Source organism: Akebia trifoliata, chromosome 3, assembly GCF_017979445.1.
Source record: "Akebia trifoliata isolate Shusen 1 chromosome 3, ASM1797944v1, whole genome shotgun sequence".
Classification (NCBI taxonomy): Eukaryota; Viridiplantae; Streptophyta; class Magnoliopsida; order Ranunculales; family Lardizabalaceae; genus Akebia; species Akebia trifoliata.
The window spans coordinates 47,976,431-48,002,178 of NC_141377.1; the positions used below are offsets into that span (position 1 = coordinate 47,976,431).

The following is a 25,748-nucleotide window of genomic DNA, read 5'->3' on the forward strand; positions in this document are numbered from 1 at the left end:
AAACCCTAATTGATTCCATATAGTTATAGAGAGGACAAAACCCCTAATTTATCTCCTCCACGATTGCTCTTCAAGCATTTCTCCTCTAGACCTTCTTCTTCTCTCATCTTCTCCCACAAAGTGTCATATTTCTTTTTCCTATCTTCAATCGATGTCATTTGTTCATTTTTATTTCCTTCTCATATTCTAAATGGCATTCACGAAAATCTCGATTTCATCATTTTTATTACTATTATTTTTAGGGCATTAAAGGACCAACAAGAAGGGATAGGGGATGAGGGGAGAGAGGGAGAGAGATGTGGCTTGGTTCTCCATTACCATCCTCATCTTTGCAAACATTCGAATGAAGAGAAAAACGAGAGATGGAAAATTTGATGGGAGTGGGAAAACGAAATCAAAAAAGACTTTTTTCTTAAAGCGAAAAATGATTTTTCATGGAAAATATTAATCAAACCTTAGAAAATATTGATTTTTCATGAAAAGTCATTTTTCATATGTAACGAAACATGCCCCAGATATTTTTGAACTTAGCCCTCACATGTTGTGGATGCCGCCACCTTCACAGCACGCAAGAATCGCTAATAGTTTACCGTGCAATTTGGCCCATAATTCCATTGGACCCACCTCTTGGTCGACTTATACAAATGTTAGATTAATTGATGATTATTAACCTTAAAAGCCCTGTTCACCAAGACCTACAAAAGTAAAACCACCATAGAGAGAGATTAGAGGAGGGTTCTTCTCTCCTCTGTCAGTAAAAGATAAATCTCCTCTAATTAAAGAGAAAAGCTTAAAAATAAAAACCCACTATAAGAAAGCACTCTCAGTCTCTCACTCTTTCTGAACTGCTTTTGAAGCCCCTTACTCTAATGGCATCTGAATTTATCTTCAAACCTCTAATCCTCCTCTTCTTCTCCTTCTTCTTCTTCTTCAATCTTCCTCCCAAAACCCTAACTTTCGCAACTGATCAAACCTTTAAAACCTTCATAGTTCGAATCGATGAGCATTCCAAACCTTCAATCTTCCCATCTCACTACCACTGGTACGCCTCCTCCTTTGCCGATCCACTTCAAATACTTCACGTCTACGATACAGTCTTCCATGGCTTCTCTGCAACCCTAACTGATCATCAAGCAGCATCAATCCTCCAACATCCTTCAGTGTTAGCTGCTTTTGAAGATCGTCGTCGACAGCTCCACACCACAAGGTCTCCACAATTTCTCGGCCTCAGAAACCAACGCGGTCTCTGGTCCGAATCCGATTACGGCTCTGATGTCATTGTCGGTGTTCTTGATACAGGAATTTGGCCGGAGCGCCGGAGTTTCTCCGATATGAACCTTGGTCCGATTCCTAGTCGGTGGAAAGGTGTCTGCGAATCTGGAGTTCAGTTCAACTCAGCTCACTGTAATCGGAAACTAATCGGAGCTAGGTTTTTCGCCAGAGGTCATGAAGCAGCCGCGAGATCTGCCGGAATCAGCGGAACTAATAAGACTGTTGAGTTTCGTTCTCCGAGAGACGCCGACGGCCATGGAACTCACACTGCTTCGACCGCCGCTGGTCGCCACACGTTCAAGGCTAGCATGGCGGGGTATGCCCCCGGAATCGCCAAAGGCGTCGCTCCAAAAGCAAGATTAGCGGTTTACAAGGTTTGTTGGAAGAATTCAGGTTGCTTTGATTCTGATATACTTGCGGCCTTTGATCGTGCTGTGGCAGATGGTGTCGATGTGATTTCGATCTCAATTGGTGGTGGAGATGGAGTTTCTCCTCCATATTATCTAGATCCAATTGCGATTGGGGCTTATGGTGCTGTTTCGAATGGGGTTTTTGTGTCATCTTCAGCTGGTAACGAAGGACCGACTGAAATGTCGGTCACAAACGTCGCTCCATGGCTTACAACCGTCGGAGCTGGAACAATTGATCGAAATTTCCCTGCCGATGTAATCCTCGGCAATGGACAGAGACTCTCCGGTGTTTCTCTCTATTCCGGTGTGCCGCTGGATGGAAAACAGTTCCCTCTCATCTATCCTGGAAAATCAGGGTTGCTCTCTGCTTCACTTTGTATGGAGAATTCGCTTGATCCAAAGCTCGTTAGGGGGAAAATTGTGATTTGTGACCGCGGAAGTAGTCCACGAGTGGCTAAAGGTCTTGTTGTGAAGAAAGCTGGAGGTGTTGGGATGATCCTCGCTAATGGAGTCTCCAATGGTGAGGGTCTCGTAGGCGATGCTCATCTTCTCCCTGCTTGTGCTCTTGGTGCCAACGAAGGTGATGTTGTGAAATCTTACATTTCGTCCTCTGTGACTCCAACAGCCACAATTTCGTTCCGTGGTACTGTAATTGGTGTCAAACCAGCACCAATTGTTGCTTCTTTCTCTGCTCGAGGGCCAAACGGCCTTACACCGGAAATTCTCAAACCAGATTTGATTGCACCGGGTGTTAATATTTTAGCCGCTTGGACCGAGGCAGTAGGTCCAACTGGTTTAGATTCCGATCTTCGAACAACGGAGTTCAACATTCTGTCAGGTACATCTATGGCTTGCCCACATGTTAGTGGCGCAGCAGCTCTGCTGAAATCGGCCCATCGGGATTGGAGTCCGGCTGCAATTAGATCAGCGATGATGACCAGTGCTAGCAACAACGACAATCGGTTCCAACCCATGACTGATGAGTCTACTGGGAAGCCTTCTACTCCTTTTGATTTCGGTTCTGGGAATCTAAATCTTGATCTAGCAATGGATCCTGGGCTAATCTATGATCTCACAAGCAATGACTATGTGAACCTATTGTGTTCAATTGGTTATGGGGAGAAAACAATCCAAGTGATCACTCGAAAACCAGTCAATTGCCCTGTAAAGAAACCCTTACCAGAAAATTTGAATTACCCATCCATCTCTGCAATCTTCTTGACTTCCGGGTCAAGGATCCAAACCAAGACTTTTATTCGAACTGTGACGAATGTAGGTCCGATAGACTCGGTTTACAGTGCAAAAATCGAAGCTCCGAAAGGGTTATCAGTGACTGTGAAACCAGCAAGACTCATATTCTCTAAGTCTGTTACGAAGCTAAGCTTTGCTGTGATTGTTTCTGCCGACAGTAGGAATCTGGTTGTGGATGATTCGGGTGCTGTATTCGGGTATTTGTCTTGGTTGGATGGAAAGCATGTGGTTCGAAGCCCCATTGTAGTTTTCCAAATAAGTCCGTTGTGATGAATCGTGCGGCTATAATTTGATCAATCGAGTGAAGAATGGGTCTTATGGCTGGGAGGAGAGTTTAATTTAATGGATAGCTGTGGTGGCATATAGTAGCAAAACTCGCTACACACACGCAGTATTTAGTGGTGTGATATTTACGTTTTTCTTGTCGTTTAGAAGTTGTTATTAATATGCTTTTACTTTCAGTAATGTAATGTAATGTAGTTTCTTCTTCTTCTTCTTCTTAATCTAAAAAACAAAAAAAACAAAGAAATTGTAGTTGCTTCTTGATAGAATCGATTCAATCTCAACCGTTGATAAGTGGATCATCTTGGAAGTTTGGTAGATTTGCATGATTTTGGTTTTGGGATTACTCAAGTGGACGTCCTGAGTATCCACTTTATTATGGGGCATAGTAAACTTTTCACAAAGCCGAGTTGATAGTTTACTTTTTGGTCAAAATCAATGGAACAGTAGCCCCTCTCGTGAGATGTTAGATATAGACGGACATCTAGGGCATAGCGTTCTTGTCAAGATACCAGGGATGAGTAATAAAGAAAAGGAATTTCACTCACACCAACTATTGCTTCTGAGGCACCAATTAATGAAAATCTCCACTTTCCATTCCTTGGTTTTACATAGGGCTACCTCATAAATATGATTTTAAACTTAATGATATTACCTTACGAGTCCTGATTTTCTGACTCAAGTCTGTACGTGGCTGATGTGGTAAGGGTACAAGAATCATAGATCTTTTTTGTCCGGATACACAAGGAAAAGATCAATGGTTCTGTGTTCTTGCCACATCAGTTACGTATCAACCAGGTGAAAATTTTTTATTCAAAAAATCATTAGTGATTATCAAATGATGGCTCTTTTTAAATTTCCAAGTTACTAGATCAGTGCTCTTGAGGATGAAGTTTCGTTGTGGCTTTTAGTCATGACATGTTCATCAATGTGCCCTATTAATCACGAAATTGATTTGGTGGACATGGACATTTAACTCATGATCACATGTTTATGTTTTTTATAATCCGAGAAGAATGATTAGAGTCACATTCTATCCTTTCTACAAGTTTATAGACGAAGTGTTTTGTTTCAGATCAATTTTTTACTCCAATCACTTCGATGTTTGATCAACCCCTCGATGAAAAATTATAACATGCCATAAGGAATTCTTCCAAGTGGACTTCGATGTACTCCTAATTTAAAATATACTGATTACATATCATTGTAATATAAAATCACAATGACAGAAAAAATTATTATAATTTTTTATAACACACCATTTATTCGATACAACCCAATTTTCAATTTGATGACATACCCCTTGATTTCGGTCATCAAATAGAGACTTCATATAAAATGATTGAAATGCCCTTGTCTTCAACCTTTGCCAATAACCCTTGATTTTCCCCTAAAAATCCAGTTAAAAAAAAGGTTTTACCCTAATCTACAATGATTCTATATTCTTCCTCCATCAAACCTGAATATCAAGATAGGGTTTTGAGGGATGTTGAAGAAGTGGTTCTTTAGGTTAAAGATACATTCAATAGGTTGAAATGGATATTTGGGGGGGTGGATTTTTTCATGTTGAAGGTGATGACTCTTTGGTTATCTTTGTTAATCTCTGATGTAAGACTAAAGTCAAAGGGTATGTTATATGTTCCAAAAACACAGGGTTGTATCTTAATTCTTACCAAAACTTGAAGGGATACTTAAAAATTACCCAAGCCTTTTTAAGTGCCTGCTTTTATCCTTGGTTAGGGTACTCAATTACTAGTTGGCTTTAGTATGATTGAGGGGATGGGAGTGTCGGGCCATAGATCATGATATATACTTTCACCTTTTAGTTTTACCTAACACTACCAACTATCCCAATAAATTTATATAAAACAATAACTTTGATTACAGCGACCCATTATACCATCCTAAATATCTCACTACTTGATTCACTCTTATACTATATAGTCCCCAAGAGAGATTCTATAGCCACACCAACTCTTGCTAACAGCACCCCACTTCATATGTAAAATCTAACACACATTTGGGGTGCTGTTAGCAAAAGTTGGTGTCGCAATATAAGCTCTCTAATCAAATCCTAGATTCTTTTCCTGCATTCAAATGGGTCCCACCTAACATATCTTGCAGGTCGACTAAACAGTACGTGGATTGAATGGTCTCAATTCATTGTTTGGCCAGCTCAAGGGTATCTGGAAAACGTTCCAAGTAAATATTTGATTAGAATTGAAACCATCCAGTCTTGACTTCTTTGTCTCATAGTTATATTGCTTTTTTTTTCTTTTCTATTGGTTTCTTCTACCATGTCCGCTAATCTAGGATTTGACCTTCGACCTCAAATTGAGGCACTGTTTGGATATAACACCTTCCCTACTAGGGTTTTTAGTAGTGTCTTGTCTCTCTCGACATCAATAATGAGTAAATGAGACTTATCGATTTGAAACAATGATTTTAACCCCAATCTCTCTTAAAAACACATAAAAAATGTAATTTTTACCTTTTATTGTGATTCCTAGTATTTTTTTTTTACTTTAAATTTGTTGAATTTTCAGTAATCTTCGATTAAATAACTTTCTCTCTTTTGATCACTTTTTATGTTTTTTTTTAAAAAAAAAAAAAAAAAAAACCCTTTCTCTCACTAAATTATGGATTTTTTATGTTAAGTTCAATCAACCATAAGTCGGTACACTATTTTCTCCTATTATGTTTATATTTTCTATCATGTGCAATACAATACAACAAAAGCTTATGTTTCAAAAGAAAAACGTTGTAAAACAGAGATGAGCACACCATGTTAGATAAACTATTAAAAGAATTCGCCACAATATTAAAGTGACCATTATAGTATCAAGGTGATCACTACTATAACATGCATCTTAAATCGTTTTCACGAATCACTACCTTTCAATAAATTATGGCGTTCTTGATTTTTATTTTTATTTTAAATCATAAAATTATTCAAACATACTTTTTAAACCTCTTTTCCGTTGAATTCTTTGTTTTAGCTGAGATTGAGATCTTATGTTGATTTTCTTTAATTGAGGTAGCACCATTGGGGTTCCACCAATAAAAATAGTTATGCTTTCGAAGTTGTAATTAAAAAAAATTAAAATTAAAAAAATCAAATAATGGATTGGGAAAATGTTGCCATCCATCTTCCAACGTGTAAATCAAGTCGAGACAATTTTCTCTTTAGAAAATTCCATTTTCCTTGAGCAAACAATTAGACCCTTATCTTAGATAATTAGATAGATGGCTTTGAAGCCGTAGGCCGCTTCAAAATTTTAATAGAACCCTCTTCACAACATGACACGTATCTATTTTTTTTCACCCCTCTTTTTTCATTAATATTTGAGATGCCTCCTTGGAGACTGACACCACATATGTATTATACTCCAGAGAAGAGGGTTCTGCCGAAAGTTTTTTCCTTGCAACGTTATCAATATGACTAAGTTACATGTAAGTATTACACGTGGCTGCACTGCACCTCACCTCTGCAACGTTTTTGACTCTGATATTATTTTAATTCGCTCAACGGTTAAAGATTGTGCTTTGAAATTTGAAAAGCGGGGGAGGAGGACAGTTTTCAACGGTCGAAAAACGGCCAAGTTAATAACTCTTTTAATATGGGTTGGTATAAGTTGACTCAAGAAAACATGAAATGCGAACTGAAAAAATATCAAATCCAACATTCAATATTTTATCTTAGAGATACATAATATATTTTCAATGTATGCTTATATTTTCTTCTCAAGTCATGTTATATGAATCACCGGACCCTTCAATTATATGCGAGTATACATTCTTTGAATTTCTAAAATTTAATTTAATAATCTTGTTACTTCTCTTTATTTTTTTTTTCTCGTATGATTCATGATAGTATTCAAAAAAAATTTTTTTAATAACGGGGTATCCCTATAGATAGTGGACCAAGCGCCCGTATCTGGGCTTTGCCCATTTCATAAACCATGGTCTTGTCCAAGTACTAGTCTTGGATCACATAAACACCGGCACATCACATGCACCAGCTAAGTGAGGGAGTGAGGAATTAATGCTTATACTTGCTATCGAACTCTTGACCTTAATGTTATTAAGTTTTAAGTGATATGAATATCTTGTTAATGTTGGAGATGAATTTTATTCACTCCACAACGCATCAAATCTTGCGACGTTGAATATTAATTGATCCAATCAAATTGAATCAGGTACGGTTGTTATGACAAGTTTTCAATCTAATCATTGGTTTGACTTTTAAACATCTATTTGTATTTAAAGAGTGAATTCCAAAGAAACTAAAACGTTTTCGAAGGCAATATACACACACTTCTCATGTACCAAACACACCCTAATTTCACATGGATGACTTTTGCAAGTCACCACTTAATCCGCCCATATGTAAAGTTCAATTAGAGGACCATCTTATGGAGTTGGAATAATCTAAAAATAAGACTAATTTGAAACATCTGATTTTCTAAAGAAAATTATTTTCTATTTAATCTTTTAGAAAATTTTATACTGATTGTACCAATCTACAGCTAAAATTTGGAGAAATTATGTGTCAACGACAAGATTGAAACCCATACACATATAAAAGAGTAGTTAGATGTAGCTATCAATCTGCACTTTTATGCTTTTTTTCTTGCCTTATGGCAACTCTAACCCAAGACTTCAAATTGGCAAGTTCTTCATTTTGAGGACTCCAACCAGCTTCATCTTTTTTTTTTTTTTTGGGGCTAACCGAGTGTCCAGGCCAGTTTGTGCGCACCACGACTAATCTCGGGGAGGACCAACACAACAACTCACCGCCATGGTCCCCAGTTAAATCATGAGAAAACCCAAGAGGGAAATTGAACCCATGTCGTGTGCCTAACCCACACTTCATGTGCTCACCCTTACCACTTAAGCAACTCATGGATGGGTTGCAGCTTCATCTTCTAATCACTATTCATTCTTTAAAATTTTATTTACTGACAAAAATAAAAAATAAAAAAGAGAATATAATAAGTAGGGGATATAAATGATATTTAAAACATGTTGTATGAAAAAAAAAAAAAAAAAAGGTTAAAACTGGTATTTATGAGAAAAATGAGATATAATAGATATTTTAAAAAAAGTAAACACTGACAGAGATTTAACTTAAGAAATTCTCCCTCACTTCTATATTTGAAGACGTGATCAATGATATAGATACGAAATCTACATTTTGAAGACGGGTTAGAGTTTGGTCTGGAAGGCTCCATCAATAAATATGGAGATTTGAAGAACGCTTGTTGTTGCTAACATCCAATGAAGTGAGCAGACTACATTGCAAAGGTGGGGGGTTCGAGGAGTATTTGCCACACGTGAAGAAGTATGATGTCCGTGCTCACACCATCAATGGGTCTAACAATTAGTCTATTTACTATATTCATGTAAGGGGGGCGTTCAATGGCTAACTTTTTGGCAAAATATTTTTCAAAACATGAGTTAGAGGTTTTGGAATGGGCTGATTTTTGGTGAGGATGATCTCTACGGTGAGGAGATCATCATCACCAAAAATCAGCCATTCCAAAACTTCTAACCCCATCAAAAATAGTTTACAAAAAATGGACGGTCCACGATTTTTCAGCTTGTAAATATGGGTTGGAAGTTTTGGAATGGGCTGATTTTTGATGAGGATAATCTCCTCACCGTAGAGATCATCCTCACCAAAAAGCAGCCCATTCCAAAACTTCTAACTCATGTTTTGAAAAATGTTTTGCCAAAAAGTTTGTCATTAAGCACTATCATCCTCACTAAAAATCAGCCCATTCCAAAACTTCTAACTCATGTTTTGAAAAATGTTTCGCCAAAAAGTTTGCCATTGAACACTACCCTTCATGTAATACGTCGGTAACAAATAAGAACTACTCTTCAAAATAGATATTTGCAATACAATAAAACTAATGTACAATACGCAAACAGAACCACACTTTGAAGGGTTCAATTCAAAATAAGAGATCTACCAAGACAAAGCCAATTTATTTCGTATGATCGATCATAGCCATCTGATGCATGGTTCTTAAACTCGTTCGAGACCGAGATGTATTGCCTGAGTTAACTCGGTATCAGAACCCAACGAGACCAACTCACAAAGTATTATGAGACAACCGCGTATCGTGAGATAAGCAAGTCGTCTTGGATGATATTTTCGATTATCTCGGGCAATACAAACGAGACAGCGCAGTGATGATTTAACTCGTGAGTTAAACGAGACGTATCGGACAAGATTTTCAAAATCTCATCTGAGTTACACTCAATTCTTTCATTTCCAAATCGATTTTTTTTTAAATTTTATATTTTTTTTTGATTCATTATTTTATAGGAATTATTTATGAATTTTTTCAGATTTTTTAAATGGTTAAAAATCATTATCTCAATGTCGAACGAGACGAGATGTATCATCCAAGTCAACTCGGTATTAGAGCTGAACGAGACGAGACATAATACCGAGTTTAAAAACCATGGTCTGATATCTTGTACTCTGGGATAAATATTTAGGTTTCCCTTCCTTACTGTGCCATAGGAAATCTTTAAAAAGTTTTTCTAATCTAGTTCCACACTCCTATAGATAGAAAACAAGGAAAGATAACACACATGAATACCATACAAACATTATTCTTTGCACCTAATGGTTGAAAAAGTTAGGTTCTATAGTTTGAAACTTCAACGATCTTACCATGGCCTTCGAGTACCATGGCAGCTCGTATATTTTACAGGGAATAAGTAACTCTCGGTGGACAGATCTGAAATGGATAGAGTGTCCGCTACATCCCTTTGGCAATTGTTGCACAATTAAGTGCAAAAAATGGGCATGAGAGGGAGAAAAAAATTCCACAAAATTTAGTGGCAGTTTGGCTGAATTTCAATGTGTTTGAACCACCTAATTCATTGCCCCATGACCATCAGAGGCTTTTTCTCTAAGTTGGATTTATGATCTAACGGTGTTGCGAGGCTTTCTTGGCCTCACAGATTATTACAGAAATTTTGTAAAGGGTCATGGTCGGTTGTGTACCCCTCTAACTCAACCAAGAATGCATTTTCTTGGAATGAACAAGTTGACAAAGGGCCTATGGTTTTTTGTAGCTAAGTTTTTCCGGACAGAATGCTACATTATCCACTAATGAACGTTAAATATTGGCCATTGTGTACATGGTGCATAAATGGCACCACTATTTGTTGGGAAGGCACTTCAACAACTCTATCAAGTACTTGTTAGATCAGCGTGTCGGCACCACTATTCAACAGAAATACCTGGCGGAACTTACGGGTTTCAACTATTGAATTATTTACAAGAAGGGCAAGGACACTGTGGTAGCTAATGGACTATCAAGCCAGTTTGACTTTGAATAATGACGAATGCACGTGGTCTTGGAAATTGGTTTTCCTATGTATCCTGATGAAAACGATCTACAGTTCTATGCCCTTGCCACATCGGCCGCATGTCCAACTGCGTGCATTCATCACGACTCTTTAAGAATTTTGAGGTTAAAGGAATTAAAAGAGGAAATATATTTAAGTTAGAGGATTGAAAATAAAATTAAAAGGGTAAAAAGAAAAAACACAATAAAATGAATCCCACACAAAAGTTTGTATCTCACAACTGTTTCAATTTAGTCGTGTTTCATTAAATAAGAGTTGGGGTGCCAACAGCAATTCTCTATTCAGGCATTTTTATTTTTGAAAACTCATTTGATACCTCAACTTTCACTAATTACATCCCTTGTTCTTAAATTATTTATGACACCTAATTAAGGATTAAAACACACCATGCAAACAGTCGTTCAAACATTTTCAGTAGTTGGCTACAATTATGATTAGCCCCACATGAAATTTTAAACCCATAAAAAATAGAAATCTAACAAAAATCACTATAACACTTGTACAAACAATTTCAATTTTAGTTGTTGTTGCAATTATGATTAGGCTCATATAAAATTCTAACCCAAAACAAATAGAAATCTTGAAAAAAAAAAAAAATTAAATGGGAGAGCTTCTATTGGCTCAAATTATTATCTCAACATTATGACATTCCATCAAACAATTTCAGTGGTTGTTTACAGTTATGATTAGGCTCATAAAATCTTAAACCCAAAATACAGAATTCTTTAAATAAAAATAAAAAAAAGGAACGAGCTTTTATTAGCACCCGAGCTTTAACTTATTCTCAAACCTTTACTAATTATCCTTATAGTTACCCTCTTATTTTTACCTCAAAATCCCATCATTTTCTATTAAATCACTCTTCAAACAAGTTTAATTGATTAGGATCATAAAAAAATCTAAATCCATACAAAATATAAATCCGTAAAACCTTACCAAGTAGCACGGTCTTTGAAAAAATGAATGAGAGGGTACCATGTATCCTTGGTCTCTTTGAACTTTTTCAAAAAAGACATTTGACCCAGTAACTAAGTTGATTTGTTTTGATTGGGCCAATGGTCCTCAATATCTCCTTTTTGGGTTTTGCGTCGTTGGTAAAGGACCTTACTTAGAAACTCTTTGATCAGGCTTGTACAATTTGGGATGACTAAAATATTCTTATGAGAGATTATCTCTCTCACTCTCACTCTCTAATGTTTCAATATTTCAGGTTATCTAAAATTCTTTTATTTAAACATTAACATGATATCCATGACCAGATCTAATCTTTCAATCTACTATCTATATTTCACTACTTCCTTTTCCTTCTCTATTATCTTCTCATCAATAATCCTGTTCTTTTATTTCACATTTTTCAATCTCCCCAACTTCATAAATTCATTCAATCAAATGGTCTTCATTTTCATTATTCCTAATCTCTCTGAGTCAAGTGTTCCAATCAATTTCTTTTAGGAGAGATCACGATGGATCTGATCAGGCAGGATGCAACAAAGATGGACTTAAAAGAAAAATGGTGACCCTCAACAACGTGATGGATATTTCTCGAAGATATCAACCTTGTTAAATTGATGAGATCGTGATTGGTACTAAATGTAACCAATCTCATGTTTTTTGTTTTCAAAGGAACATATGATTGTAGGAGGATAATAGATATTGATGTTATTTAGCAAATAAAAATTGTGATACACCTTATCAAAACTCTAGATAAGAGTATGTGGTTCAAGAAGACATGGGACGTTTACCAGGTTATGTAACTTCTTAATATTTTTACAGAAAATGCTGAAGTGTTTGCATAAGACACGACATTCAGTCAGCACTGAGCTGACGTACTATCTCTAATATTTCAGTATTTCAGTTTATTTATAAACTTTCACAGCCCATGTATAATAAAATAGTCAAGCTCTTCAGTGAAATTTTCTTTATGATTTTCTTGTTGGGATTTTATATTTATAAAAATAATCTTGATTAAATAAATTTTCAAAAGGTGTAAATGGTTGGTTATTGTATAATGGATACACCTTTTGGTTATTCATGATTAGACATACTTATTGATTATTCATGAATAGACACGTCTATTTGTTCAAATGTCTTCTTGGAGAGAGACTTAAGAATCCCCTCAATCTCAAGTTTTCAAGAATTCAATGAAACTTTCTAATTTTCTCAAACTGTTAAAGTCGGGAGATTACATATTGTTCATAGGAGAATTCTCAAGATTGTTTCTTACAAATTCTCACGACGACTTTGTTATATCTTAGAGATTATTTTGTCTGCAATCCATCAACAAACTCTTCTACTAATGAGAACAAATAAAATTTTAAAGATAACGATCTTTTCACATCTAAAAATCCTAAAATTCTAATTTCATTATTTTCTAGAAGGCTCCATTTTTCCATCATTGTTTATTGTCTATTAAGGGTGGTTGTTATTGATATGGTTTTTCTTATAGCTAACTTAGCTATATTTATGAATTTGGAATCAACAAACAATTTTCTTTGAAATCCTACATCAAAATGAAGTTTCCTAGATCATGAGAATAGTCAGGAAATCAGAAGTTATAGGATTGGAGTAAGCAATGAGTTGGTGGTAGTCGCACCCTTGGAGATGACAAGGAGCTTACTCAGACCACGAGCGGAGAAGGAAGTGGTTAGGAAGGAAAAGAAGCAGGTTGTTTCCGACCATGTGGGGTCTTCGTTAGGTTTCCAATGTCGCTAAAAGTTTTATCTTAGAATGTTAGAGGGTTGGGTGATAGGAGTAAAAGGGCAGCAGTGAAAGCTTTCATTAGAGGCAAAAATCCCCTCATTGTTACGCTTCAGGAATCGAAATTAGGTAACTGTGACGAGCAAATCATTAACGAAATTTGGGGAAGAAACATTGATTGGATAGCCCTCCCTGCTATAGGATCAGCCGGTGGGATTCTTATGATGTGGAACAAGGATTTTATTCAAGTGACAGACAACTTGGTAGGGGCTTTCTCGGTGTCTATCTTATGCAAGTATAGGGATGATGATTTTCAATGGATTTTCTCCGGGATTTACGGGCCTACTATCAATAAGGAAAGAGATCAATTTTGGGAGGAGCTTGATGATGTCGCAGGTTATTGGGAGAAACCTTGGGCATTAGGTGGGGATTTCAATGTTATCAGATTTACCCACGAGAAGAATAGGGGCTCAAACATATCTAAGGGCATGAAGCAGTTCAATGATTTTATGGTAGACATTGCCTTATGGACCTTCCTCTTTCGGGTAGACGGTTCACGTGGTCTAATAATCAAGGTGATACAAGGATGTCCAGATTAGACAGGTTTCTGGTTGATAACTTATGGGAGGAAAAGTTTCAAAATGCGATCCATTCGGCAAGTCCTAGTCTAGTTTCAGATCATACTCCCATTTTTTTGGAAGTTGGATGTGCTAGGAATACCCTCTTCTTTCAGATTGAGAATATGTGGCTAATCCAACCAAACTTCTTAGACTTTATTAGGATTGGTGGAATGAGTGTCCCTCAATAGGAACCCGGGCAGAGTTTTTAAGAATAAGCTCAAGTTCTTGAAGGAAAAATTGAAGGTGTGGAATAAAGAGGTCCTGGGAAGAATCGATGTGAAAAAAAAGAAAATCTTGATAGACATTGAAACTTTGGACAAAAAGGAGGAAGAAGGGAATTTGAGTTTGGAAGAAAGAAGCGAAAGAATGGAGTTGAAATTGGAATTTCAACGAACGGCGCTTATGGAAGAGATAAGTTGGAAACAAAAATCGAGGGTTAATGGTTGAAAGAAGGGATAACCATACGAAATTTTTCCACAAAGTGGCCAATTCGAATAGAAGAAGTAATCATCTCGATAAATTGCACATTGAGCAGGTCTTGGTGGTAGGAGAAGAGGAGATACGGAAGTGTGTGGTAGGATTTTACAAAGATCTGTACAAGAAAAAAAAAGAACCCTCAAGACCACGGCCAGATAATCTAGAGTTTAAAGTGTTTAAATCAGGAAGATAGGTTGTAGTTGGAGAGGCAAATCGAGGAGGAGGAAGTCAAAGCTGTTCTTGCTTCGATGAGTGGGGATAAGGCGCCGGGACCGGATGGTTTTTCAATGGAATTCTTTAAACATTGTTGGGAGGTTGTCTCGAAGGATTTCATGGAAGTTATCAAGGAGTTGCAAGATAAGAAGTGTTTGGATTATAGTTTTAATAGTACTTTTGTGGCTCTAATCCCAAAGAGAGTAGGGGCGAATAAGCTAGGAGATTTCAGACCCATTAGTTTAGTGAGTTCGGTGTACAAGATAATATCTAAAGTGCTTGCTTCGCGGTTGAAAGTAGTTCTCCCGAATCTTATCGATAATGAGCAAGGGGCCTTCATTAAGGGGAGACAAATTCTGGATGGAGTATTTGTAGACACCCCAATTTGCACGAACCCATAGGAAAATCCAAATTTTCTCGAATTAATTTCGATTTAGAACTCAAGTTCTTCGACGGACCCACATTGCTATCTTGCATCATTTTCATGCATACATGCATCATCTCATATCATTGCATGCCCATGCCTTGTCCCTAATCCACTTAAAACCTATGCCCATCACCCAAACCCAAATCCAAATCCATATCCCAAATCCAAATCCAAATCCAAGTCCATGTCCTAACCCAAAACCAAGTCCATCCTAAGCCCAAACCCAAGTCCACATCCCTAACCCAAAACCAAGTCCATCCTAAGCCCAAATCCAAGTCCATATCCCAAACCCAACCAAGTCCATTCTCTCACCCCTTAAATGATGACACATGTTGATACCTCATAAGCCCCAATACCCAATGCATCATCTAATTGGAGGGTCAACTTTCCCTTTGTGAAAACTCAAGAATGCCCTTCTCAAAAGGTTTAGTCAAACCAAAAAGGTTGTTTGGTCTTTGGTAATAATCCATAAAGGTGAGGGAACTTCCCATTATACCCTCAAAAGGTGGGAATCTTCAAGTACATACATGGAGTTCTCCCATTGGTCCATTTCAAAATTATACTTCTACCCTTACTTTATTTGTTATTTACAAATGAACCAAAGTCTACTTTTCACCTACCACTTCACCTTTACACATGTCATCCTCCTATTCACCCTCCCAAATGTGCTTTTGTTCCCATTGGTCCATTTCAAAACTACACTTCCACCCTTGCTTTATGAGTTATTTACAAATAAACCAAGATCTACTTTTTACCTACCACTCCACCTTTACACATGTCACTCCCCCATTCACCCTCCCAAAAGTACTTTTGTTCTCTCACCTCTATTTACCAAAAAAACAAGGATCAAAGCATGCTTTTAGGGGTTTCTTCACAAATGTCATCTTTACCCCCATACAATGAAAAAATTCAAAAAGAAATAACCTAAATCTCATGTCCATTTCTTCATTTTTAGGGTTGGACCACTTTATCCCCAAAAGTTCTCCAAAAACTCTATAAATACCCTCATTCCTATTAACAACTCATGCTCATAAGCCCCCATCTCTCAACCTAAAAACTCTACAAAAATTCCTACTCATTCTCTCATCTTCTAAACTTCAACTCAACCCTTAACCATCTCATTCATCTCTCAAGCCTACTCTTCAAGGTCCAAGTTCACCATCAAGGGACAAGGTAGGGTTTAAGATGTAGTTTACTTATTTCAAAGTTTTGCATTCTCTTCTTCTAACCCTCTCTTTTTTTTATTTTTAGAAAGCCTTAGGATGTAATGTATACCCTCTCCCATCCCCGGTAGATTGGACTAAGGTTCGATCGAAAGGATGGGGGTTGAAGCCCTTTTTACCTCAATCTCATGCATCATATTATACACAATGCACACACTCACCTATGCATGGCAATGATGAAGAAATGTGTCACCTCTGATGGGGTGAAACACTAAGTTTCTAGCCATGCATACATGCATCATGGTTGTGGCCTAAGGGAACTCCATCATGGAGTCTCTCTAAAAGTTCAAACCTACATTCATATTCATAAATTTAATATGGCTACATGGGTCATTCTTTTCCATAGAATGCCCCTAATGTCATGTTAAAAATCAAAAACCCTTTGTTAAGGGAATATTCCACTTAATGCACACACCACTCTTACCATACATTCTCATGCATTTTAATATTTGTTTTCTTGAATTTTTTACAAAATAAAATGGCCAAGCAAGGTAACCACCTTTGGTGGAGAGGATGGGGTGCCTAACACCTTCCCCATCCTCTAATCGGACCTCCTTACCTAGATCTTAGGTAGACCTTGCCCTTTCCAACAAATGAGAGTCACTACAATGCCATATGGAAAAAATGGTTTTCAAAAAATCAATTCGGGTGCCCATTCACACCCATTTCCAAAAAGAATGGTTGGCGACTCCAAACAATGTAGTATTGAGGTTCATTGTGAACATTTCATGTCTACAGTATTGATGGCCAATGAATGCCTTGACTCGAGGATTAAGGACAAAAAAAAATGGGATAATTGGAAAAATTGACTTGCAGAAGGCTTATGATCACGTGAGTTGGAATTTCTTAGAATACATGATGGGCAGGATGGGTTTTGGAGTGAAGTGGATCAGTTGGATTATGAAATGTGTTACAACAGTGTCTTATTCGATCCTAGTCAACGGGAGTCCAGTTGGTTTCTTTAGGGGTTCGAGAGGGTTGAAGCAGGGGGATCCGTTATCCCCATTTCTATTCCTTATTGTTGCAGAAGCTCCGGGTAGACTGTTTAGAAGAGCAGTTGAGTTAGGTAAGCTTTCAGGGTTTAGAGTAAATGATGGTCCTTTAATTTCTCACTTACAATTTGCGGACGATACTCTGATTTTCTTGGAACACTCGAGGGATCAAGTGAGAGTTTTGCGGGTTTTACTTAGCTGCTTTGAGGCTATTTCAGGTTTACATATCAATCTGCAGAAAAGTAAGCTGTTTGGAGTAGGTGAAATGAATGACATGCATTTGATGGCCGCAACTTTGGGATGTGGGTATGACACCTTACCTACGACTTACTTGGGATTACCATTAGGAGCACCCTACAATAGTGTCAAAATTTGGGAAGGGGTGATTGAGAGATTGGAAAAGAGATTGAGCACGTGGAAAGCCAAATACATTTCTAAAGGAGGGAAAGTTACCTTGATTAAAAGCACTTTGACGAGTATCCCAGTGTACTTTCTTTCCCTTTTTATGCTTCCTAGGTCCGTTGAAAATAAGTTGGAAAAGCTCATGAGAAATTTTCTGTGGAATGATAAGAATGGTAAGAAAAAATATCATTTGGTTAGATGGAAGGTTATTTGCACGCCCAAGAAGAATGGAGGTCTGGGGATTAGGGGTCTTAGACTAGCCAATAGAGCACTTTTAGGAAAATGGCTTTGGAGGTTCGGTGAAGAAAGGGATAGTTTGTGGAGAAGGGTCATAATGGCTAAGTACGGGGAGAAGAGGCTAGGTTGGTATAGTGGTGAGGCGAAAGGTTCATACGGGTGTAGCGTTTGGAAGGGGATTCTTAAAGTGAGTGAGGATTTCGAGAGAGGGATTAGATTTAAAGTGGGCATGGGAGACAAAATCAGATTCTGGGAGGATAGGTGGTGCGGCACATCGTCTCTGGCAGCTCAATTTCCGTCCTTGTACGTTTGTTCTTTGAAAAAGAACCGCTCGATCCAGCAGTGTGTGATTCGCAACGATTCTAACTCTACCTGGGACCTGGGTTTTAGGAGGAACTTCAATGATTGGGAGCTAACTGAGGTAACATCTTTCATTGATCTTTTGCATTCGTTTCAACTCAACGAGAGCGAACAGGATAGGTGGGAATGGACGAGGGCTAAGGATTTGAGATTCTCTGTCAGATCATTTCATAGGTCACTCATCCCTTTAGATGAGCGAGCATCCTCAAGGTCCCTCATTTGGTCCAAATCAATTCCTTCTAAAATCTGTTTTTTTGTTGGTTAGCATCCCTCGGGAGGATTCTTACTTTGGATAATTGATTGCTCGGGGTTGGATCACTCCAAACTGTTGTCCACTTTGTCTAGGGGATGGGGAATCTGTTGATCATATATTAATTCATTGCTCTTATTCTTTAATATTTGGTCTTTTTCCTTGATCTTTTTCGAATCAATTGGGTTTTTCCTCGTAAGTTCTCCTCGCTGTTAGAAGAGTGGGATAGTAATGTCTTTTCATCCAAAAAAAGATTCCTTTGGGTGATGCTTCCATCGGCTATTGCTTGGGGGGTTTGGACCGAAAGAAATAACAGGGTGTTCAATAGTAAGAGTAGAAGCTCTCACGGTGGTTTTTTGGAGAATCTTGGGCCTATTGTACCATTGGTCAAAACAAAACATAGACTTTGATGGAATTACTTTTGAAGACTTTGTTTTTAGATGGAACACTTTTTTGGTTTTTGATTTTTTTTCCTTGTTTGGTTTCTTTTAGAGGCCATCTCGGCCTCCTTGATTGTTGTTTCTCTCCTTTTTTATTAATATATTACAATTATCAAAAAAAAAATGAAGTTTCCTCAGACAGCTCCAATAATGCCTATATTGAGAAGTTTCCTCTTGATCAGAAGAAATTATGTTCAACACTCAAACCAAAATCAAAGCCATATTGGAACCATGCAAGAAAGAACCTCTAAGAAAAATAACAGAATTGTCCTCCGGGTTTGAAGTTAATAACATCAGCTTGCGTTTTGAAAAACACTACTTATTTTGCATCTGTTTCAGCCAAAAGCTTCTCTTTGTAGATAAATTGGCTATATAGGAATTGATCCAAGCAAATAGGAGTCCATTTGAAAGTTTCAAACACACGCTGACCCCTCGACAACTCAAACATAAGTAAACAGAGATCTGCTATTTCGAAATTTATGTGCTAAGCTGATGAACCAATGGCACGATGCCATGTGTGTTGAAGAAAATACTAAAATAAAGCAATTAAAATTTTCTCTCTACTAACCAATCACTCTTGTTCATTTAATACACATGACATCATCACATTGGTTCATCAGCTTAGCACTTACATTTCTTAACAGCAAATCTTTGTTCCAAATTACTATGTCTTATATTTCTTGAATGTGTAGCTTATCAATTCGAGCACAAAGATCCGATCCTTTTCTAGGGATAGATGTTGGCCGACATGATACTGATAGATCTGGAGATACGCATCACTGGTATAATTTAAGAGGCATAAACACATCTCAAAATACCGTGTTTAACAAAGATTAAATACCAACTTTTGATCTCTACATGCCTCATGTGTACAGCAATGCAATCATGGGATAGTACTTACTGCCCATAAACCCGATTGGTCGAAGACCAAACCCTGTGAACCAACCTGCAACACTGAATTATGTTAAGCTAGCCATTCTTAAGAAGCCAAATTTGAAGGTTCAAAGGAAAATAGCTACCAATTGAACCAATATATCTAGAGAATAACTCATGTTCATGCGGATTCTAATTATTCGTAACGAAAAATACTTACCTGCCACCCATTCAAAGGTGCTTGGAGGTGAACTAGGCAAAATCGATCAAGGAATTGGAAGGAATTTCAATTAGTATTAAAAAATTAAAAAAGGAGAAAATAATATACCCTGCAGATCCGTTAAGTGAAGGGTTTAAGACGGATTGAGGTTGCTAGAGAATAGAGACCTTAGAATCATAATAACGTATAAATCAGAATTACACAATTTGGGTTAACGCCCTTAAATAGACAGTATCTCCTCATTTAATCCAGACCATCCAAACCAGCAATACATTCATTTTGCACAAAGAGGGAAAGTAAAGAACATTGCTCATGTTACCATGTAAAGAGACCCAATTCTTTCATTTTCTATCAATAATATTTTTTTTCTTTTTTGATAGATATTTTCTATTTGATAAATTATGAGAGATATACATGGAGTCATGGACCCAGCTTTCTCTGGCAGCAATTGCCTTCTATGAAACACTGAAAAGAAATAAAACAGAAAAAAAAAGGAACCATCAGACCTACACGTTTTCTTCCTATCAAGAAATCAATCTCCCTAATGAATCAGATTAATCCATATATCCTCCAGTCTTAATCAGTTCAACTCAACTCAGTCTGACACTGGCCAATGGGCTCATCTTTCTTCTGGGTTATATTTGGTATGTAAAACTACCAATTCCTTCTGTTCTTTCTTTTCCTAAACCAAAAGAGGTTTTTCCCCCAGTGGGAAAGGTACCTTACGGGTTGAAGTAAACACTAATGCCAAGATGGCCGATGTTTGAAGCCATATGGGTACATGTCCCAGCCACCATCCGGTTCCTTCCGTTTCACCTCCATCCCTGAATTCAAGGGCTGTGAAGTACACCTAATTTGGTCCTCCATTAACATGGCCTGCCCTGGAATATATAGCTGCCTCAACCCCCCAGGTTCCCTGCTCTCGGCCTCCACTGTCAAACCTGTGTTCAAGTCAAGGCTGGGCCGTGTAGTCCCAACCTGGTTCGATCCACTTAGTGGGCCAATCATTCTCATAAGGAACTGGTGCTGTGAGGAGAGAGGAACAGCTGCTGGGGAACCCGTCATTTGTGGTCCATGTATAGCCTGAGAGAGTGGCATAGAGGCTGCACTGAGGCTATTGTACCCAAACACCGAAGGAGATGGGGGCGCATAAGCCATCATGGGCTGCATCCCTACGGTATCAACTGATCTTGCAAAGTTGGCACGGATTGGGGATTCAGTGAATTGTCCGTTTGGGAGGAAGGGTCGAGTTTGGGGGATGAACTCTTTTCTATTGACCATCACTCTAGCACCCAAGATTGAAACCACTGGATCATCCAGTTTGAACCCTCCACAGGTGTTCTGGTCTAGGGAGGAATATTGACCAAGACCAGGTTGATCATTAGAATCATCGAAGAAGGATGGACTGCCATTCAAATCAACATTCATCATGGAAGGTTGCCTTGATGGTGATGATGAGGCTGGGGATTGGCAGCCATTTTCGTGGCGGCAAAGCAATCGTTCCTCCATCCCGCAATCTAATGATGGAGCATCCTCATTGTCGATGGCGCAGTTTAGATCAAACACAAGTCTCTCTGCTCTTCTCGAACTCACTTCAATGGAAGATTCTCCAGAAGGGAGGCCAGATGACATTGGGATCTGTTTTGCTGCCCTAATCGGATTGGTGGCTCCATCGCCGTTACCCTCTGCTACATTTAGATCAATATAAAGGAAGTCCTGCCTCTGTTTGGAACTCTGGATGCTTCCCTCAACAGAATGTGTCTTCTCACCATCTGGAGTCCTGCGAAGAGATGCAGGACGGAAAGCACTTGTTGCAGCCGACCCCTTCCATCCTCGTTCCCCCCCAAAATGAAGAGGAGACGCGGAAAATCTAGGAGCGGCTGCTTTTGAGGCAGAAACAACAGTGATGGGCACAGAGTGTGGGGTCCTTGGATGATCCATTTCCTTGGAACAAACCTCCTCGTTTAGATCAAAATCATAGAGGCCCTTATTGGTTTTATAGTCTGGTTCTACAACAGCTTCAGTGACTTGGGATAGGACTGTATCGTGCATGCAATCTTCAGGCACGTCTGTATTCAATGAACCTATTAAATGATCCTCTCCACTTGGAGAAGGGGGTCCAATAGAAAGATATTGTTTCCTTGGTGTTTCATTTTGTTGTTCTGCCTCAGCTTGGTCTCGCTCTTTGTTTATAGAATCAGGGCTACCAGGCTGCACAACTCCACCAGAAATTTTCTCAGAAGAGGAGTTGGAAAACTGCTTTCTGTAATCCACTACCTCTTGCTCCACCTCTATAGCGACTTGCCGAGCAATTTCTAATGCATCAACTATCCCGTACTCGAGTTCCATGTCGGATCTACACTCGTTAATCTCTGAGCCTTTGGTGTCAATCTTCGCTTCTGACATTGACCCACTAGTGTGTTCTTTCACGTCCTCTTTTTTGGAAAAAGAAGTCTCCATCTCCTCTGGACTTGAGGGTTTTGGCAATCCACAACAAACCACCCCACTCTTTGGCTCAGAATCCAGTGTACTCATGTCATCATCCAGACCATCTGGGGGAGTCTTCTCTTTGGCATCAACGTCGCTTAGTACAGTTTGCATCATACAGTGCTGTGCATTTGGAGGATCAGCGGAGGAATCAAGTTCAGGTCCAGATGTGGTAGAAACAGAACAGATTTTAGTTTCATCAAATATATCCAAGGTAACCTTTATCTTATCTGTCTCTTTCTCATCATTCGTAAAATCTTTCAATTCAGGAACATCTAAGAAACTTCCATCAACTTTACCGTCCACAGGAAGTAGAGGGGATTCATTCATACGAGAAAGGCTTTCCTGACAAAGGGATGAAACGGAAGATGAGCCCTGAGCATTTTCTCGGTACCCATCCTCCTTATCGACCCGACTCAAAGTTGTATTATGGTGATCCTGAGTATCGGAGATGGGGATCTTTACATCTTTAATGCTCTCTGACCGGCAACCATCCGAGCTTGTTAAATGCTTGCATTCACTTCCGACTGGCTTTCTTACATAGTTGTCTTCATCGGCACTTCCATTGACAGGAGTAATATCATCAGCTGAATGTTCCAGGCACCCACTCTCCACAGTGACCGTTGCATCTGTTGGCTTAACCCCATCATTGTCCCTGCGATTTGCAACATCATGCTTTCCCTGTTTCCAGCTATCTAGCAGAGCTCTTGCCCTTTCTTGAACTCGAAAGCTCTTGTGACCACAAAGATTCTTCACAGTTACCCCAATCCCAGAAGAAACTGACCTCTCATTGTCTATGGGCAGCTTCTCAAGTGCTCCTAACATGGCATTGATTGATCCTTCAACAGAGTTGTCACTAGTGTCATTACTACAGTTTTGGGCTTCCTGAAGCCACCGGTCAAGGAAGTAGATTCCATCCAACAGAATAAAATGATCGAGACTACCCTGATTCTCAGTGGCTGCTAACGTATCTGCAACAGTAGACCATTGTCTGGTTGCCTCACGGGGGTTTCTAACAATAGAATCTCTATTGTTTTGCATCACAGAGACCAATTCTTCGACTCTGGCAAAGGCTGTGAGCCCATTCTTCATCTCAGTCGGGGTAAAAAAATCCTCTAATGTCATACTGTATTCACACTGAAGTTGAGTACTTCCAATCTTTGAAGTGTCCTTGTAACATGCTCTAATACTTTGTTGGCAATGAGAAAGAGGAGAGAATCCTAATTGAGACTCATGATCAAACTTAATGTTGTTCTCTGCAACACATAACATAAACTTAAGCTCATCAAACAGCAAGTAGATAAATGTGTGCTTAACACACACACACACACAAAAAAAAAGGAGATACTTGTGCATGATAAATTGATAATCAAGACAATGTAACGTAACATTTTAGAAGCAATATACTTGTGCATGATAAATTGATAATCAAGACAATGTAACATAATATTTTAGAAGCAAAAGTTTGTAGGATAATCTTACAAACCAATAAGATTCCTGAGTTCCAGACGTTGAACAAAACAATGATTTATCAAGTCATGAATACACACACATATGCACACATTATACATAAATGAATGCTCTCAGTGTTTGTCACATGAGCTGGCCGCAAATGATTGCAAGGTAGGCATTATCGACAAAATGCAAACATACTTACAATGCAGTGTAAAGATTTGTTACCAAGCCAATGTTGTTCATAAGGAATGGTGAAATGAACAATGGGAGCCACATTCTGAAATATTAAAACATACCATTCAACAGGACCTGCCTAGAAAATCTCTTCAGCTAAAACTAACCCAATCTAACAATCTTTAACCATTTAAATGTGGGTCAAACTCCATGCATGTTTGTCATGCGTACGAACAGGCGGGGAGACTGTCCCACCCTGACACATCTAAACCTCATGGTTCATTTCATAACGAACTTCTCCCATGGGGTGAAATATTTACAAGAAATCTAAAATAATACAAGAACATACTTAACGAGTAATAATTAAATCGATTAAACAAAAGCTGGCAATCAGCTGATAGCATATACTTCGGATAGGGCTTTGAAGATGAAACTAAAGCTAGACTATACAAGCCAAGATGATTATCCAGCATTGAATGGCAGAGTGAATATACAAGGTTTTTATTATCAACAATGGCCCTGTCATCTACTCTCCATACTAATCAAGTGCTTAACATGGAATTGTATTTACTTGTAAAAAAAAAAAAAAAAAACAATGGCCCTGTCCATTGGATACAAGTAAATACAGTTCCATGTTAAGCACTTGATTAGTATGGAGAGTAGATGACATTGCCTCAATCTCGCTTTCTAGAAAAAAAACGAAAATAAATGAATCCTAACAACATTTGAAAGAACTAAGTTGTTTAAAGTCTCGGTGTAGGTACCATGGCCTGGTTTCAAAACCTGCCTTCATTGCAACGATATGTCAAAACTGTATATTAATCCAATTTGAGCAAAATTCACAAACAGATAAGAAATTAATTTCCCAAAAATTCAGTAAATTAGTAACTGCTATCAACAGTTCTAATTATGCAAACATGATGACGAAGTCATGGTTAGGATATAATTCAGTATATATTAGGACAAAACCGACAAATGTTGGTAAAGTTGGGGAAAAAAAACAGGAATATTAAAAAGATGAAAGACCCGTGAATTATAAAATTTCATATCATAAAACTCTATTATTTCCAAAATTTTGCTAATAAGTCAGGATTACATCGTTCGATTTAAAGAGTCATGAATTAATCGCAACATTTTCCAAAAAATCAGCTATTTTTGTCAATATGGACGGCAAAGTGTGGGTTGAATGCTGTAACATCTCACATAAAGATTGCCAGATAACAAGTGACGCTTAACTTGTTGAAAAGTGAAAAAAAAATCATGTTTGGATCTGAAACATGATCTTGACCATTATCACTTTTCCAAAGACAATATGTATTAAGCCAGTTCATAACAAAATACTCCGCCGCAAGATCCCTCCCAATATCATGATTAGCACTTGGCAAACGACGAATGGATTCAATGTACAAGACTTTTATTATAAAAAACGACCACTGGACACTGTATAAAGGTAAATGATTCCATGTTATGCACTTGATTAGCAAAAAAGCACATTGATAGTAGAATACATGCTAACTCACTGATTTCTTGAAAAGTGCACATAGTAAATCCTAACAATATTTGAATGAGTTGAAGGTGCCACCAGGCTAAG

At 38.1% G+C, this 25,748-nt stretch overlaps 2 protein-coding genes across 2 annotated transcripts; one reads left to right on the forward strand and one right to left on the reverse strand.

Annotated features, from left to right (window-relative positions):
- Positions 1-810: 810 nt before the first annotated feature.
- Positions 811-3,430, forward strand: LOC147407526 (subtilisin-like serine protease 2). The gene has a single exon (XM_086436155.1). It carries the CDS (start codon positions 870-872, stop codon positions 3,201-3,203), a length of 2,334 nt encoding a protein of 777 aa, XP_086292281.1. The 5' UTR covers positions 811-869; the 3' UTR covers positions 3,204-3,430.
- A 17,352-nt stretch (positions 3,431-20,782) lies between these two features.
- On the reverse strand, positions 20,783-23,800 carry LOC147407527 (uncharacterized). Its single transcript, XM_086432607.1, has one exon. The coding sequence runs from the start codon at positions 23,798-23,800 to the stop codon at positions 20,783-20,785; it is 3,018 nt and encodes a 1,005-aa protein (XP_086288733.1).
- Positions 23,801-25,748: the final 1,948 nt, after the last annotated feature.

Excerpts from the sequence above, each read along its gene's own strand:
- LOC147407526 (XM_086436155.1), top strand. The coding sequence starts at position 870 with ATGGCATCTGAATTTATCTTCAAACCTCTAATCCTCCTCTTCTTCTCC.
- LOC147407527 (XM_086432607.1), bottom strand. The coding sequence starts at position 23,800 with ATGTTATGTGTTGCAGAGAACAACATTAAGTTTGATCATGAGTCTCAA.